Source organism: Gadus macrocephalus, chromosome 11 (genome assembly GCF_031168955.1).
Source record: "Gadus macrocephalus chromosome 11, ASM3116895v1".
NCBI lineage: Eukaryota > Metazoa > Chordata > Actinopteri > Gadiformes > Gadidae > Gadus > Gadus macrocephalus.
In genome coordinates this window covers 23,185,060-23,204,139 of record NC_082392.1, presented here as the reverse complement: position 1 = coordinate 23,204,139, position 19,080 = coordinate 23,185,060, and the positions used below count along the sequence as shown (strand labels likewise).

Below are 19,080 nucleotides of genomic sequence, written 5' to 3'. Positions count from 1 at the left end.
GTGCGCATGCACAGTGTGTTCTTCCCAAAAACTACTATATTTATGGAGAATAATATCACAATGCGAAGATAGGATACCTTTGCATCAGGAAAAATTAAGAATATTTTCAGTGTGGAGAAAGATAATTAGTATACGATACAAGACCACAAGCTCTCCACATATTTTGTTCATTCGTACAAGAATGGAAGCTACATAATTATGCTTACTTGTGATTATTTAATCTTAATTCAAACTGTAAAAGTGACTGACAGCATCATGGGTCTGATAACAATGAGAATTATTTCCTATGTTTAATTTCCCCTTCTACGTCGGATGCTCTGGCTCCGTGTCCTCAGCCAAGGACTCGTCACTGGAGATGTCTTGATTCAGGGGCTTTGGCCCTCCGTTGGCACCTCTATTTGGGTGGCCTCCACAGAAGTCTCCCTTGAGCTCACTTCTGGCTGGCCCTCCAGTAGAGCATTCCCAGCCTCCTCCTTCTGGTCAGACGGGGTAGTGCCAGGGCTCTCTGGGCTCTCTTCAGGCGCTTGGTGGTGTTCCATCGGTGTTGGAAGATTCTCTGGGCCTTCCCCAGGTCCAGGTGCTGAAGAGGATTCTTTTGCTACTTCCTCCTGCTCCTTTCCCTCCTCCACCTGCTCCTTCTCCTTCTGTTTGTCCTGTTTCCTTCCCATGTCATGCTGCAGAGGTTCATCCATGGGGCTGCCAGTGGGAGCCTCAACACTGGCTAGAGATTCTTCCCCGTGGTCAGTCCCATCTGTGGGGGGCTCAGGGGCTGCACTCCCAGGGTCCCCTGGAGCTGTGGCTGCAACCTCTGTAGGAGCTGCTTTATCCTCTGGATATTCCTCACCCTGCCTGAGCTCTTGGACTTCCCTCTCTACCTGTATGAATGAGAAAGCAAAGGTTTTCACCATGATATTACAGGGTTCCCGCGGATCCTTAAAAAGTCTTAAAAAGTCTTAAATTCATGAATCGAACAATAAGGCCTTAAATAGCATTAAAAAGTCTTAAATCCATCTTTCAAAAGTCTTAAAAATGTTTACGCATGGTAAGTAGGATTTTATGATTGTAATTGGTCTCAAATCTAAAAGAGAATAGTTAACATTTTTTATATATATAAATTAATAGCAGTAATGTTGCGCAATCACGAGAGCGGAACCAACAAAACATTTGTTTTGCGGCCGTGATTCAGATGCACGTCGTTCAGGTGCGCAAGAGGTCATTTTTGTTTCTGTCCAAAAAGCCTACTGATAGTGGAAATATGTTCAAATTATTTTTTCCACTAGTGTTTATTGTGTCGTTGGTCTTAAATTTCCTTTCAAGTGGCATTAAAAAAGTCTTAAAAAGTCTTACATTTAACTTTCATTAAGCTGTAGGAACCATGTATTAATATATCGATGTTTCAATGATTAGTTAATGGATTGCCTATATCACATAGCCTATAGGCCTTTGTGATAAAGTGAGTGTTGTGTGGTGTATACAATGTTTAAATGCTGTTTTTGAAGCATATAAATTTCCTTTCTGACCTGAATTGGAATGACAATGTTGGCAGGAGCAGTGAATTCAGTCAGTGGAGCTTCTACATGCATGATGCCATCCCCAGAATGCATTGCTGTGATTTTAGATAAATCGATACCTATTGGAAGCCTGGAAATAACAGTTAACATCATTAACCTCTAGCTAAAGAGATAAACTACAGTTCCCTATCTTATAATTAATATTGCATACCTGTATTTCCTTGTAAAACACCTTGCAATGGATCCATGCTCATCTGACCTGTCCTTGTGTTTACCTTGGGATGAATGTACAGATAAAACCATTCAGCAAGTAAATACAAAACAACACTTTGCTTTGCACACTTTTTTTTACATTACTTCCAAGTCCATTTAGGTTAAGCTGCCGTCTATTTGAGAATGTAAGGGTGCAAACAATGTTTATCGGGTCTGCTGTGATTACTATATTGATTAACACAGTGTGGGTGTATCCTCAGTGTGTTAAGTTTATTTGTCATGTGGCATTATTAAGGGAACAACCAGGCTGGGAGTGCAATGTCGCTGTGTACCTCTAATCTCCAGGACCCCGCCTGCGGTGCCAATCCAGATCTCCGATGGGGCGAAGTGAGCAACGTCCAGCACCACCCTCCACTTGTACTGCTCCCTCTGCCCCACCCCAGGGCCCGAGGGACCCCAGTACCCAGACCCGGGATGCATTGGCACGATGAGCGGAGAAGACGTGCATTCTGGCCAGGGACGACCTGAGGACCACCCTCTCTGGAGCAGGTCCATCCCCCACCACCCGGGGTCTTGGAGGAGTGTCTGGCCACAGTCCTGATTGAATGCCCAGCAGGGCCGCCACCATCTCCTCAAGGGGTACCAGTCATTTTTCTTCTCGGCGTCAACACGACGATCCAACTCTACCTGGTCGGCCATGGTTCAAGAACTTATCCAAAGACAAAAGAAAAACGATGAAATGACCGAGAGGAAGCTACCGTTAAAAGTCGTAAATATGAGTGTAAATGAAAGTGTAAATTAGCTGTAGGATAGCCGTGATAAAGTGAGGCTCTTCACACAAGCAGAGAACAGCGAGCTGAAGACATCTCAGGAGGATCTTTATATACACCTCCTGTCTAATCTAGATTTATTAAGCGCTAATCCTGACCCCATGGGACGGGAATGTGAGCATGGGGTGATGGGTGCGGAGAGGAGGCTGTTGCCTCCTTCTGGCCTGGAGAAGGAAGAAAATGGTAATTAGGTGTATTTTTAACTTTTAAAGGGTTGATGGTAAATAGTTGACAGTTGAGCTCGGTGGTTGATACGTGATTTATCTGTGGTAACGTCTCTCGGAGCCGACTGGGCCTCTCCACATCTCAGTCACCCGTATTCTCCCCATTGGTCTTATGTGATGTCATCATGACTCTGTAGAATCTCACTCCACATGCCCTTCTCTCAGAGCTCATTGTGGTGTCGTCTGAGGCACGTGGCTACGAACCATGAGTCAGTTCGTATATATACAGGACGTCTAAGAGACCTTCAAATAAAATGGCATGCTAAAATGGATCAGCCATTGCCTGCAACCCAATATTCCGATCAGGGGACCCCAGTGGAACCACTGATATCTGCTCCCCCTATCAGGGGACCCCAGTAGAACCACTGCTAAACATCTCAAGGGACCCCAGTGGAACCACTGCTGTCTAGAACATCTCAGGGGACCCCAGTGGAACCACTTCTGTCTCAAACCACTGCTTTCTAGAACACCTCACCCTAAGTGTGTGGTGACACAGCGCAGCCGTCTCACTCATTTCTCTTCAGCCCTTTCATGAGGACCATTACTGCCTTCTATTTGATCAAGTGAGACAGACCCGTCAGTGTTTTTCAACCATTGCGCCGTGTACACCCAGATCATCCTGGCACACTGTCCACCGGAGCACAACATCACACTGAACAGATGTTTCTGTCACTTTGTGTGATTGCGTTGCCCAACGATAATGCCTCCAAGAGGTTGAAATGGGATTCTCGTCTACTGGAGCTGTCGAAAAGATTGGTTATGACCACCAATCTGGTCCGTCCCATGTAAACAGAGATGGTCTGAGGGACCCATCTGTCATGCGTCGGCTTAAAAACATTTTACTAAAAGTTTTGACTAAAATACCTTTTCATTATTTTATTTTTTTAGATATTTATATGATAGGACATAATGTCAATAACTGTCGATATTTTGGGGAATGCAATGGATGCTGCTTGTCCTCCATGGCCTCCTTCAGAGGCTGGAAGTAAAACATCACTCGTTCCCATGGGAACATAAGACAAACAGTTAAACACATGTGTCTTGACATGTGTTTAACATGTGAAGTGACATTTTAGAAAGTTTGAGCTTGATTGAAAAGAATCAAATCACGTATAGTTTGCTTCACTGTGAGATTTGGGATTAAAACAGTTTGACAAACTCAAAACCCACTCAAGAGACCCGAGGCGCCTCAGGCGGGGGCTCTCAGCAGTGATGACCCTACAGGTTCCATTACTATTCCCACAGGGTTTCATTCAAATAAAACCCCTTCCGAATCCAAAATCAGACGAAGACGGCGAGGAACGAGTGGTCGCTGCATTGAGCAGCGTAGCTCACAACGCAGAGGGGGGTCCGACCCCAGAGCGACACCTCTGGTACCATGACAACCGCAGGAGGTTGCAGCGGGGCCGCCAGGGGTTCTGCTCAGACCCCGGGAGGCCCTACGAGCCCGTTGGAGACCCCCTCCCTCCGATACTCCAAAGACTGGTTTTGGAGCCCATACAACATATTGAAGAGTTAGGCCGACGTGACGGTGTGCATTTTATTTTAATTTTATTTAACCAGGAAAGTCCCATTGAGATTTAAAAAACTATTTTTTTCCGAGGTAGTCCTGGCCAATAGGCAGCAACAAATAACATATGTACACTCACAATATTACACTCACAACATAGACAGAAATTAAGATGATAAAAAGCTGTTATCAATTAAAATAATAAAAAACAGTTGCAAGTAAATTAAAATTTATAAAAAACATCTACAAGTAAAAGAGGTGGTCTGAAATGCTCTCATCTTAGATTTAACAGCATTCAAAGAAATCACTTCGGTTAATTTAAAATCTTTTTGCAGCCATTTCCATGTGGTGGGAGCAGAGTGGACGAATGCCCTTTTTCCTAATTCAGTGCGGGCAAATGGAACTGACAGAAGCCTGATTGTTTGAACGCAGACTGTAAGAAACAACCCTTTTCTGTGTGATTAAATTACAAATATAGGATGGCAGTAGCCCAAGCATTCTTGTCTTATGAAAAAGTGTGGACACTGAAGATAAGATAACAATTTCATTAATCCCCTGGAAAATAAATCTCTTTGTTACAACAAACCAGCAGCAGTGGAAACACAGGATAAAATAAAATACAATAGAAATACAAAGCACAAATAAAAATAATTGACGCTAAAGTGAAAACAAACAGAAGAAACAGGTTTTGGAGTTTACCACACAGCTGTGCACGAGGTTGAACGTGATTGCTGTGTAACGACTCGTACAGGATCAGCTAATTCCTAGCTGACTCGGTTTAAACTGCTTGGAAACCGGAAGTACTCTGATTTCTAGTATACCCCAGCAGATGCAGTCTTAAACGAGACATATTATGGTGTTTTCCCAACAAGTAAACATAGTACTTGAGTTCCAGAAAACATGTTTTTGAAGCTGTTTGCTGGAAATAGCTCTTAGGAAAAAAAATATTGTCTACCGCTATTCCCCTCTGTTTCAGTCCCTTCAGAATGCTTCTGGTGTCTGTAGCGTTGAAGCAAATGAGCTGCTGCCCATTGACCAATGAGCTGTCAGACTGAACCACAGCATGGAGGAGAAGGGATTGTTGCCGTTTGCTGACTCCTGGAGCTCTATATCTATATAGTATAATAAACCATAATAATAATATTATATACAGCAATTTATATAATCTATCTAATGTCAAGGCCAAAAGCTATGTGCGCCTCGGATGACATTATGAATAATAAAGACTGTCTGACGTCTTTGGTACTTCCACAAGTAAAGACTCGTAGTAGGGGACATCTTGTCCATGGTTGAAAGGAATTAGGGGGAAGGAACTTTGGTATTGACTCTCTGAAGTCCATGAACCTCGACATGGAGAAGAAAAGGATGGTAGGCTACTCCAGGAGCTGAGCTGCCGGACTGCCTCCGAGCTCCCCTCGCCGGAGCTGCCGGCCGCCGTCGAAGCCGTCCGGCACTGTACTCCGGGAGCTGAACTGGCGCCGAAGCTAGGTGGCAGCTCCAGCGGAGTAGCAGCTCCGGCGGACGAGCGGCTCCGGCTGGGGTAGCTCAGCGGCAGTCCGGCAGCTCAGCTCCGGGAGTACAATCCCTTTCTACTCCATAGCTGTGTTCGAAATCGTTCCCTATACACTAGTTCCCTATTCCCTATATAGTGTACATGATATAGTGCACTATATAGGGAATAGGGAACGAGAATTCGGACACTACGCTGAACATTTCTAAACGTCATTTGCGTCAGTAAATGCGCCGGGTATTTGTGTGACGCAGACAAATGCGCCCACATCATGTAAACAAACCGGGCACTCACGAGGAAAGCTGGAGGTTGTATTGATGTTGAATGTTACATTTCCTTGTTCAAGTTTTTTTTAACTAATTTTGAATGTTACATTTTCTATGTTAAATCCCAAAAAAATTGTTGACATTTCTATACGAAAGCCGGAGACTCCATCATTAAATGTATTCGATTTCGCGGTTATTCAGCTTCTTCTTCTCTTCCGGAAAATGACGACCGCATTGCATTGTGGTATACGGGAGTAACATGCAGGGTACATCGTATGTACCCTATTTTAAGTCCACTATATAGTGCCCTATATAGTGGACCACTGAGAATTCGAACACCCTACAAAATGGCGTGCACCCTATTTAGTGCACTACATCCATGATAGGGAACGATTTCGAACACAGCTCATGTCTCCTCCTCCCGACTTCCCTTCGGCGGCAGCTCCGGCGGGGAGAGCTCGGCGCCAGAGATTGTACTCCCGGAGCTTAGCTGCAGGGCTTGCGCCGAGTTCCCCCCGCCGGAGCTGCTCGTCCGCTGCTCAACAAAATCTTAGCGATGCTCTGATTGGAGGGGAGTGGGGAAATGGGAGGTAATATTCAAATGTGCCCCCTTCCTACGTAGGAGGGGGCACTGAAACTGACACGCTCGTTTGGTAACTGTAGGCGGGATACTTTTAGAAATGCATATCTCACTCAAAAAATCATGTAAGGACTTTTTTCAAAGTTTGTGTGCGTGTGGGACCACCAGCGACTCAAAACAACACCCCAAATCCCCAGGAAAAGTGTTGTTTTCATAATATGTCCCCATTAACTTAATGGTGTATGCATTTTGTGCTATAATTATTAATAATTGTACTGAAGGCCTATCTAGTGTAATAAGTGTAAATGTATCATACCTATAAATAATAATTCATAAAACTGTGTGTGTGTGTCGGTTATGATGGAGCCTTGTTTCATCCTGCAAACTGGTTTAGTCTCCTCTAAAACCACATCAGTTTGGAGATTAGACTAACACGCACAAAATACGCCCTCTAGTGTCTGATCTGAATTTCTCTGAAGACAGCAATTGAGATCAAGGTAAAACGCAGCTGCAGGTTAAACCACAAGTACATATGACACAGCAATGGAGCTTAAGACATCACTTGACTTTTTGAGATTAAAACCGTGTTAAACTCTAAAAAATTGCTAAACTAGCGACAGAGCAATTGCCCCTAGATGTCTTATGGCGGCGTCTAGACTGTCCGCACCGGCAGCCATCTTGCCACAGTCAGCTGCTCACCCATAACATTGTGTTGGTAGTGGTACATGTACTTTTTTTAAATAACCATAACTTAACGTGGTTATAATCTTGTACATATTTTAGAACATTATTCTATTTTTATAGAACCTAACATAATTATTCATAAGTATGCCGTTTCATAACTACATCTCTGACGTTTATAACAAACCAACTGTCCTGGGTATGACGTAAAACTGCATCCCTGGGCAGAAGGGGCTCATAGCCTTGGATGGCAGCTCACCTAGGAGAAGGACACTCTAAACTAAAACCGGGACTGCGAGGAGTTGCGCCCCACAGTCCTTAATTAGCATAGTAAAGCCAACCATGAAGAACAAAGTTATCCCAAACCCTATACTTCCAGCGGCGGGAGTCCGCAGGAGCAACGCAGCGGACGGTGGTGCTGGTCCTCCCTGGGAAACCCTGGGAAACCAGGGAGGGTCCTGTCCGATCACAGCACCCCGTCCAATGCACTCATTCGCTGTCGGAGACCATTTGTAATGGGAACCTTCAACGCATGTACAGTGAGAGAAGAAGCTAGATTGGTGGAGCTAGCACACTGTGCTGAGGAGCGGGGAGTGGAGATCCTGGGAGTCCAGGAACACAGAAGAGTGCACACTGATGACCAGATCGTTTACCACAAAGTAGAGAGATGCACGTTCATCACCTCGTCTGCGTGGCGAAACGAGGCCCAGGCCGCAACAGGCGGCGTGGGGCTACTGCTGGGCTCTCGGGCGCGTAAGGCTCTCCGTCGGGTTTACCAACACACCGAAAGGATGCTTATCGCAGAGTACTCACCCACCAACGTGGCCCCAACTGAGGAGGCGGAGAAGTTCTTCAAGGACCTGGCAACAGCCGTGCGAGGTGTTCCAGCACACAACTTCCTGGCAATCCTGGGGGACTTCAACGCAAGGCTCGGACCAGAGGACACACCCTTCCCATACCACGACTCTACCAACCGCAATGGTGCATACCTCACCGCCCTTCTCATGGAGCACGAATTACTGGCAGCGAACACCTTGTTCCAGAAAAGACAAGGCAAGAGATGGACCTTCCAGGATCGAGCCACACGTATGGTACGCCAACTGGACTATATACTTGTGAGGAGAAAATGGAGGAACTCCATCCTTAATGCCGAACCATACAGTTCGTTCAGCTCGGTGGGTTCGGACCACCGTGTGGTGTCCATGAGGGTGTGACTGAGCCTCAGGGTCCCCAAGCCTAGTCCCAAGATCCGGCACGATTGGAAGGCATTCGCAAACGATCCTGGCCTTCAAACCAGGTACACTGAGGAAGTCAGGAATCGGTTCCAGTAGCTGGACAAGGGAGCGGAGCCCGGCAGCGGATATATGAGATTTGTCGCTGCAAACGAGGAGGCAACCAGGATGTGTGTGCCCATGTTGGACAGAGCCAGAACCTCCCTGAGGTCCAAACATCCGGAGGTCGTAGCGGCACGAGAAAGTGTGGAGGAAGCACGCCTCAACTTTGAGCGTGAACCAACCCAGCAGAGACGTGGGGAACTGAGAGAAGCCAAGCAGCTACTGTACAGTACCTACGACAACATCAAGGGGGAGGAACTGATGGAGAAGGTGCGAAGGGTGCAGGCTGCGCAAGGCGAAAAACAGTATGGGGAATCCTGGAGGGTCATCAAAGAAATGACTGGGCGGAAAAGGACAAAGGAGGGACAGGTTGAAGGTCACAGCCCTGAGGAGAGGATGGCAACCTGGTTCAACCACTTCCGAAGCCTTCTGGGTTCAACAGCAGATGGGGCCGAGGAAGAAATTCCACCAGTCCTCCGGAGCCCAGATATCGATGATGGTCCATTCACTGTCACTGAGCTAGCCCGGGCGAAAGGCATAGTGAGAGCAGGAAAAAGTGCTGGGCCAGATGGCATACCCCCAGAGGTTTTAAAGAACTGTGACCTCGATGACATCATGCTGGAGTTTTCCAACCAAGCGCTACTGCAAAACAAACTGCCTGAAGTATGGTCTCTCTCCAACATCATCCCAGTGCCTAAATCAGGAGACCTCTCAAAGCCAGACAACTACCGGGGCATCAGCCTGACATGTATCACGGCAAAGATATACAACCGCATGATACTAAACAGGATCAGGAGCGCCATCGACCCTCACCTGAGGGAGAACCAAAATGGCTTTCGCGAGAGGAGAACCACCACAGCCCAGATCCTGGCACTAAGGAGAATGATCGAGGAGGTGAAGAAGGATAACCTGACAGCTGTACTGTGCTTTATCGACTTCAAAAAGGCATTTGATTCTATCCACAGAGGCACGATGGTGAAGATCCTTAAGGCCTATGGTGTTCCTCCCAACCTACTCCGGGCTATTGAGACCAATGTATGCAGGAACAAGGTCCAAGGTGGTTACCCCAGATGGCAGCACTGAGGAGTTTGATATCCTGGCTGGAGTAATGCAAGGGGACACACTAGCCCCCTTCCTCTTCATCATTGTCCTGGATTATGCGCTCAGAAAAGCCATTAGTGGGCGGGAGCAGGGCCTCGGCTTCACCCTAACCCCAAGGAGGTCAAAGCGTCACCCTGCAGTTGTTCTGACAGACCTGGACTACGCGGATAACATCAGCCTGCTCTCCAACAACGTGGAGCAAGCACAGGAACTCCTGAACAGAGTGGAGCTGGAGTGTGCCAAGGTTGGCCTTAGGCTAAATGCCAAGAAAACAAAGGTCATCACCTACAACATCTCACCGGAGCATCAACCGCTGACAACAACTGGTGGCACTGTGCTGAAGGAAGTCGAGGACTTCAAGTATCTGGGCTCATGGGTCAACTCAACCGAGCAGGACCTAAAGGTGAGGAAGGCACTCGCATGGAGGGCACTGAACGGCATGACCTGTGTGTGGAACTCCAACCTCCCCCGTCAAATCAAACTCAGCTTCTTCAATGCTACGGCAGCGAATGCTAGTCCCTGAAGCCAACCTTGCAGAAGTCTTTAGACGGGTGCTACACCAGAATGCTGCGTGCAATACTTAACATCAGCAAGAGTACACATGTTACCAACAGGATCCTGTATGAAGGAATACCAAGGGTGAGTGAGAAAGTAGCTGCCAGGAGAATGAGACTGGCAGGACACTGCCAAAGACACCAAGAGCTGCCAGCCAGCAAATTGGTACTGTGGGAACCAACCCATGGGCATCGGTCTTGAGGACGTCCTAGACTCACATTCATGGATGTACTCAAGAAGGATGCAGGAGCGCAAAGTACCAATGAACTGGCCAGATGTATGGAGAATCGGGATGACTGGAAGCAACGATGGAGGGCTCGTCTGAGGACGACCTAGAGAGAGAAGCCGTTTGAAAATCGGTTGAACATTTAGCAAGTTATGGTTATTTAAAAAGTATATGTACCACTACCAACACAATGTTATGGGTGAGCAGCTGACTGTGGCAAGACGGCCGCCAGTGAGGACGTTCGAATTAATTGGCCAGGAACGCGGACGAGACATCTAAGCTGTGTTCGAAATCGTTCCCTATACACTCACTCACTATTCCCTGTATAGTGTTCATGATATAGTGCATGTTAAGTATTTAAAGCACATAAGCTGCCTCCACATAGCCACTAGGAAGCAGGATCGAAAACACAAGCTGCTTTACCCTAACATAGCCACTAGGAATCAGGATCGAACACATAAGCTGCAATAACTACTCCAGCCACAGATGGCAGCACCTTCACACAGGTGAGGAGGGCGGAGCCAATAGGTCACACAGGCCACGCCTACTTCACATAGGCCACGTCCACTTGATACTTACCAGCGCGGGAGTGAGATTGAAGGTAAGAGAAACATAGGCAGACCCGCAGAGAGCCTCGGGCCTAAGCCCCGGGGCTCGAAGTAGCTCTTCAGTATTTCTATCCACAAGTGTTAGATACAATTCCTTCCCTTTTGCTTCATAGTTACCATACCGAAATACTTTAACAAATAAAGTGAGTTAAAAGCGATACGGATTGGACTACTTTCTTCAAAAACACGACATGCACTATGTAGGGAACGAACAAACGAGAATCCGGACACTACGCTGAACATTTCTAAACGTCATGTGCATCAGTAAATGCGCTGGGTATTTGTGTGACGCAGACAGATGCACCCACATCATGTAAACAATCCGGGCACACTTTTTTTGCAATTAATTTTGAACGTTAAATTTTCTATGTTTAATAAATTGTTGACATTTCTAAACGAAAGCCGGAGACTCCATCATTAAATGTATTATTTTTTGCGTTTATTCAGCTTCTTCTTCTCCTTCGGAAAAACACGACCGCGTTGCATTGTGGTATACGGGTGTAACATGTAGGGTACATCGTATGTACACTCAAATTTTGGGTAGTTTAAGTGCACTATATAGTGCATGAAATTAACCACTGAGATGCTGAGTTCTTCCAAGAAAGTGTTCCAATCCAGGATAGCTTTTAAGAGACTTTATTTGTTAAAGTATTTCGGTATGGTAACTACGGAGCAAAAGGAGGTGGAAGCGTGTTGAGCACGTGCTGAGCCTCTCCTAGCTGATCAAAACATTAACCCTATGTATACTAGCAGCGAGAAGATTCTGACGAGCTTTGGCTCGATGTTGACTGTTATGGTAGGATCCACATGGCCTGGAAGGAGTGGGCGGAGCCGGTGTGACGTATTACCCTCGGCTTCCTCACTTGTCTGTGGTGCTGCCTTCTGTGGATAGAGCAGCTATTGCAGCCTTCAGTAAGGTCCTGCTCCCCTTGTGGCTATCTATATTATTTACGGCTTATATGTTTGGTCCTGCTTCCTAGGGGCTATGTGTGGGTAGCTCAGGTTCTTAAAATACGTAACAGAGAATTCGAACACCACTACAAAATGGCAAGCATCCTATATAGTGCACCATATCCGTGATAAGGAACGATTTCGAACACAGCTCTAGTGTTGTATATATCTATGGTAAAAACCGCCCAATCTGGCAACACTGCTGAGCGTCCTCACTCCTCACCCCCAGCGTCAACATATATCAATGAGACCAACTGAAACGAAGCCGATATGAAACTTAAAGGTTGAGTATGGGATTTGCGAAACGCCAGCAGAATGGTCAGAAGAGCAGCAGAACACCCAACTCAAATGGTCCCCTCTCCTTCAACGCTGACTCTGACTCCACCTATTCCAAGTACGTGGACGCGCAATCATGCACGAGCGCGAACACTGATGCGCAAGAGCGAGCGAGGCTAGCTAGGTTGGAGTTTAGCGTTGTCTTCTAATGCTAGGTCCAAATGTGGATTAGCTAATAAGCTAGCTCCAGCAGCTACCGCAGGATAACAACAAACAGAAGCTTGCTCTGGGTCACGAGCTTTGAGTATGTGCACGAAGGGGTCACGTGCTGGGAGCGGGGGAGGGGGAGTGCAGTACGACCGTTTGATTGACGTACATACTGTCCCATGCCACTCTGGTTCTGGAAATCATTGGCTGGGGTTTTTCGAGACCTGCCCGTTCCACAGATGATTGACTTGTTTAATTTTCATGTCAGTACTTCTAACTCAGTGGCTGTAAGTGGGTTATGATAAGGATTTCAAGAAATTTTGCAAAAATGGCCAAAAAAGAGAATTCCATACCCAACCTTTCAACTGCGATTCTGAAGAAAGCATAAATTATATCGAAATTCCGTTTGGAAATTATTGAATTTTGAATAATATTATTGAATATTTTTTCAATTTTTTTTGAACGAAGGTAAACGGAAAAATTATTAAGTTACGATGTCTTAAGTGTCAGAGGCTGGCCAGACGGCTTCAATGGGACCAACTTAAAACGCAGCCAATATGAAACTAAAACTGTTATTCTGAATAAAGTATAAATGATATTGAAATTTCGTTTTGATATTATGAAGATACAAGTGTAGCAGGTAGGACGGTAGTGATGGGTAATGCACCTTGGCCCCTCCCACTGGCACTAATCTAGATCAGGTGGCACATGTGGCACGTCTTAAAAGAGGTGCAAACTCAGAATTAGTGCAAAGACGGTGGAAGTAAAAGCCTCCGTAGCAGCTGCGTAGACAGAACGTGAGTCTTTTTGAAATGTTCGTTTTATCCTTTTATGCAAACTTATTCTTATAAAGCAGCGCCTAACACGGTCTACTGTCTGTTTGTAGCTTCAGCCTGGTGTCTGCACGTAACCCTGGCTTGGTGTCTTTTCATATGGTGACCAGTAAATGGTGCACACAAGCACGAGTCTACCGAGACGTGATCGCATAACAGTGTACTTGCTCCCGTTCTAATAAACTGCTCAAAAAAATAAAGGGAACACTTAAACAACACAATGTAACTCCAAGTCAATCACACTTCTGTGAAATCAATTTCACATGCTGTTGTGCAACTGGAATAGACAACAGGTGGAAACGATAGGCAATAAGCAAGACACCCCCAATAAAGGAGTGGTTCTGCAGGTGGTGACCACAGACCACTTCTCAGTTCCTATGCTTTCTGGCTGATGTTTTGGTCACTTTTGAATGCTGGCGGTGCTTTCACTCTAGTGGTAGCATGAGACGGAGTCTACAACCCACACAAGTGGCTCAGATAGTGCAGCTCATCCAGGATGGCACATCAATACGAGCTGTGGCAAGAAGGTTTGCTGTGTCTGTCAGCGTAGTGTCCAGAGCATGGAGGCGCTACCAGGAGACAGGCCAGTACATCAGGAGACGTGGAGGAGGCCGTAGGAGGGAAAAAACCCAGCAGCAGGACCGCTACCTCCACCTTTGTGAAAGGAGGAACAGGAGGAGCACTGCCAGAGCCCTGCAAAATGACCTCCAGCAGGCCACAAATGTGCATGTGTCTGCTCAAACGGTCAGAAACAGACTCCATGAGGGTGGTATGAGGGCCCGACGTCCACAGGTGGGGGTTGTGCTTACAGCCCAACACCGTGCAGGACGTTTGGCATTTGCCAGAGAACACCAAGATTGGCAAATTCGCCACTGGCGCCCTGTGCTCTTCACAGATGAAAGCAGGTTCACACTGAGCACATGTGACAGACGCGACAGAGTCTGGAGACGCCGTGGAGAACGTTCTGCTGCCTGCAACATCCTCCAGCATGACCGGTTTGGCGGTGGGTCAGTAATGGTGTGGGGTGGCATTTCTTTGGGGGGCCGCACAGCCCTCCATGTGCTCGCCAGAGGTAGCGTGACTGCCATTAGGTACCGAGATGAGATCCTCAGACCCCTTGTGAGACCATATGCTGGTGCGGTTGGCCCTGGGTTCCTCCTAATGCAAGACAATGCTAGACCTCATGTGGCTGGAGTGTGTCTGCAGTTCCTGCAAGATGAAGGCATTGATGCTATGGACTGGCCCGCCCGTTCCCCAGACCTGAATCCAATTGAGCACATCTGGGACACCATGTCTCGCTCCATCCACCAACGCCACGTCGCACCACAGACTGTCCAGGAGTCGACGGATGCTTTAGTCCAGGTCATGGAGGAGATCCCTCAGGAGACTATCCACCACCTCATCAGGAGCATGCCCAGGCGTAGGGAGGTCATACGGGCACGTGGAGGCCACACACACTACTGAGCCTCATTTTGACTTGTTTTAAGGACATTACATCAAAGTTGGATCAGCCTGTAGTGTGTTTTTCCACTTTAATTTTGAGTGTGACTCCAAATCCAGACCTCCATGGGTTAATGAATTTGATTTCCATTGATATTTTTATATGATTTTGTTGTCAGCACATTCAACTATGTAAAGAACAAAGTATTTAATACAAATATTTCATTCATTCAGATCTAGGATGTGTTATTTTAGTGTTCCCTTTATTTTTTTGAGCAGTGTACAAATGTATGACGTAGTGTTTTTAGCATTTATCATTTCATGTTCAATATTTGTGTAGGAACAGAAAGCTCACGTCGGTGAGAGTGCACTGCTTCGCGTCATCCACACGTAAACGCATTGGTACTGGAGTTTTAGGTCTAGTTCATCTAGACTGGCCCAAACACGTAAGTTATACACTTTAGTTAGTCTTTTATTCCACCTAATCATGGCTATACTAACACTAGGATTCTTATGAGAGGAGGTAGCGCCAACTCTAGTGTCGATTGTGATTCTTAATTACAGGAGGATTGCCGTCGTCTGTTCGACCAGCCAGTTTTTCCCAGGACCGAATTTGTCTACTTTTATCTATTTGAATGTAACCTACGAGTGCTATAGGCATCTGGCACCCGTATCGTGGGCTAATTGGGAGAGTAGGGGGAAGGCCGGCTAGTGGTAGCCCGTTAACCCAAATTGTTTTGTCTTTTGTTTCTTATATATTTCTTGTGTGGCCCATGGGCATTTTTTCACCATCTCTTGTGGGAACAGTATTTGTTTGCAGTGTTTTAGTGTTTGATTTTCATCTGGTGCTAACTGCATGAGTTTTATTTGCCCTTGTTGCTAATCAGCATGTATTTTGATTATTGCATAATAAATGTTTATTGATTGCATCAGTCCCATTTCTGTGCCTTTATTGGACACACCTGGATATAGTTGGATAGTCTAGTTTAACCATTCTCTAAACTGTAGACTCAAGTACCCCCTGGGGGTCACACAAGTGTAGATTTGTCTTCGCTCGCTGTTTTTTTCATCTTCACGGAAGTGAATGCGTCTTGGGTGTCTAGCCCTCCAGGCGGGAAATATGTTAGATATCTACAACAATAAATGTTTTTGACTCAAGGCAAGTCATTACAAGTCAAAGAGGCAAAGTCAGAGTCAATTATCAAGTCAATAGCAGTCAAGTATAAGTCGAGTCTCAAGTCATGCGTGATTTTGTCAAGTCCAGACTGAAGTCATCAAAATCATGACTCGAGTCTTACTCAAGTCCAAGTCATGTGACTCGAGTCCACATCTCTGCTATATACTTTATGTTTCGACCTGTTCGGGACCTTTCTATCCTTTCAGCCACTTCATTTCAATTCAATTACTGAAGTTAAAAAAAATATATAGTAGATGCTGCTGTTGCTGAGTGAGGGTCCACGTTGCTGTAGGATGTTTTTTTCATTGCAATTGCATCTGTAGGCCTAGTTTCTTCCTTGGTTTTCTGGACGTGTGTGTGTGTGTGTGTGTGTGTGTGTGTGTGTGTGTGTGTGTGTGTGTGTGTGTGTGTGTGCAACCCGGTATCACGCGATTTCGTGCTCTAGCGCACGAACATTAATCTATTGAATCGTGTTCCAGAGCACGATAGTCTGACTTTTTTCGTGCTACACAGAACGAAATGTAAACCAATGCATTCTGAATGGGAGTGTTCTCAGACAATTAACGTGCTCCACAAAACGCTACGAGAGAGAGAGAGAAAGAGAGAGAGGGAGGGACAGAGAGAGAGAGCGAGAGAGAGGCTTCAGAAAGGGTGTGCGCAGATAGTACAGTGCACCCTAGTTATGTTTATGCAAAAACCACAAATGCTATATATATACATATATTATTGCAGTATTCTTGAAGAAAGTTGTCCAATCCCGGGTTGCTTTTAACTCACTTTATTTGTTATAAAGTAGGCATGTTTCGGTATGGTAACTATGAAGCTTAAGGAAGGGAATTGTATCTAACGCGTGGAGAGGAAAATACCGTGATCTACTTCAAGCCCCCGGGCTTAGGCCCGGTGGCTCTCTGCCGTCTACCTATTGATCTCTGGGCTCCTAGCTTCGAATCACCCGCTAGGGGACGTCAAGTGGGCGTGTCCTATGTAGTGGCCGTGGCCGGGGTGACGTAATGGCTTCGGCTTCTTCACCTAACTAAAGGTGATGCCTTCTGTGGAGGGAGCAGCCTTCAATAAGGTCTTGCTCCCCTTGTGGCTATGTATAGTATTTACGGCTTATATGTTTGGTCCTGCTTCCTAGTGGTTATGTGAGGGTAATGCAGCTTCTTAAAATACTTAACAATCCCTCCTTGGTCATGTCAGATGACCATACAATAATATTTTAAATCATAAACACCATTTACCACACCGAAACATAGTCAAAGTAGGATAAATCATCAACACCACCAACCGAGTGGGAAAACTCGGTTTTTACAGAGTAAAAACCACCACGGATTACCATAACACTGTAACGGCATTCGCCCTGATGGGTCTCATAGGTAATACAAGTCATATTAACAATACAACAATGAACATATATCCTGGTTATCATACAATCATATGGTCAAACAGTACACAAACAAAAGTATCCATAGAAATCCTAAGCTAATACTTTTTGGTTATGTGCAACAAGGTCATAAAATTTTGTGCAAAAGTAGTAGTCATAATAAAAATTTAAAAAGATTCAAGATTATTGATAGGCTAGCATGGATTTGGGTGGTTCAGGTGATCTTCATGTATTGGTGCGCTGTTGCATGTGGGTGGTTTTGGACGTTGTTATTATCGCAGCCATTGTTTCTTCTGTCGCCGTGGGGGCCTGTAATTCATGAACCCAAGACTCGTCCCTCCTTGTCAAGGGCTCAGCTCACAGAGAGGTTACTTTCACATCATGGGAGCCTCCTTCAGGCGTTCAATCGTCGTCGTGTCAGCAACAGGAAATCTGTAAACAACCGTCTCAAAGAAGATCAACAGTACCATTATCAATGCAGCGATACAGAAATAACGGGTTGCACTCGCAACCAAACAATACTATATAATAACAAACACAACCCGTCTTGGTGGTTCAATAATTAGAATAGTATAGGTGTTGACTATTCTACATATTACAGCTGGATAGGGTCGGGCCCCTCAGGTGATGTATCGTTCACTTTCATTGGATCATATCTGATCCCCATGTAAGCCTGAATGGCACTTGGCGCTTCTGTAGCGCTCACTGCTGTGGTGACCAGCAGATGCAGATGCCCGAGAATCTCCGGAAATATCAGCATGGGAAATCGGCGCATCAGACCCATGAAAGAAAGACGTCATCTCAAGAGGGAGAGAACGCTTGCGGTGCTGCTTTGTGTCACGTAAGTACAGGACTCTCAAGTCTCATGCATTCGGCGTGAGACACACGCAATTCAACCCATGCACACGCTCAAACCTGGTCTCACGAAAATACGTGACACTGTCACGTTATTTAATCTATTGAAATGTGATCAGGGACACGTATTTTCTAAATTTTGTATTTCAATTGGAAGTATTTGTCGTGTCACTAAGCACGACTTCCAAACTAAGGTTCTGTCCGGCCGGGAGCGTTCTCCCTAATGTCCCTTAAGGAGCTCCGTTCATTCATTGTTCAGTGATAACTAACAAATGACAGCTTTTGGCCACCCGTTTCTACTTAAAATTGTCTGTGATAACTAACAATATGACAGATTTTGCCACCCGTTTCTACTTTCACCTTTGATTCTGAGAAATTGTGACAATACACAGATATATTAAATGCAGGTGCGCTGCTCTGTAGGCAAACCGCGAAGGGAAAATGGGTAGTTGCTTCATCTGTTCATTTTAGAATTGTATGCCTTGATGTTTATTTAATCTAGCCATCTATTCTCTTGTTTTTGGCTATGTGAATGAAAGTCCGCGTCGATGCCTCGCAAGTCCAGTGTCGCGAGCGGACGTTGCCATGACATCTAGAAATCATACCGTATTTAATGGGTTATCAATAATATTGATGTGTTGGGGTTGATTATAACTCGTGAATAATATTGTTTAGACCACGGTCTGGGGAATACTCGTATTCTGATTGGCTGCAGGGCGTGCATTAACTCCTGATATAGGCCTACAGACACCTGCTAAGTTGTTCCAGTCAATGTTTAGATTCTCTGCCCGAGCCCCACGCGGGACGG

General features: G+C 45.8%; 1 protein-coding gene across 1 annotated transcript; it reads right to left on the bottom strand.

Annotated features, from left to right (window-relative positions):
- Positions 1-196: 196 nt before the first annotated feature.
- si:dkey-1k23.3 (heat shock protein 67B1) lies at positions 197-2,587 on the bottom strand. Its single transcript, XM_060064392.1, has 4 exons — positions 2,057-2,587; positions 1,723-1,786; positions 1,521-1,641; positions 197-875 (listed from the first exon to the last, which is right to left on the bottom strand). The coding sequence occupies exons 1-4, from the start codon at positions 2,421-2,423 to the stop codon at positions 366-368; spliced, it is 1,062 nt and encodes a 353-aa protein (XP_059920375.1). The 5' UTR covers positions 2,424-2,587; the 3' UTR covers positions 197-365.
- Positions 2,588-19,080: the final 16,493 nt, after the last annotated feature.

Coding starts and splice junctions, on each gene's coding strand:
- si:dkey-1k23.3 (XM_060064392.1), bottom strand. CDS start 2,423: ATGGCCGACCAGGTAGAGTTGGATCGTCGTGTTGACGCCGAGAAGAAA. Junction 1,642..1,722: donor TGTTTTACAAGGAAATACAG/GTATGCAATATT, acceptor TGTTATTTCCAG/GCTTCCAATAGGTATCGATT. Junction 876..1,520: donor ACATTGTCATTCCAATTCAG/GTCAGAAAGGAA, acceptor TCATTCATACAG/GTAGAGAGGGAAGTCCAAGA.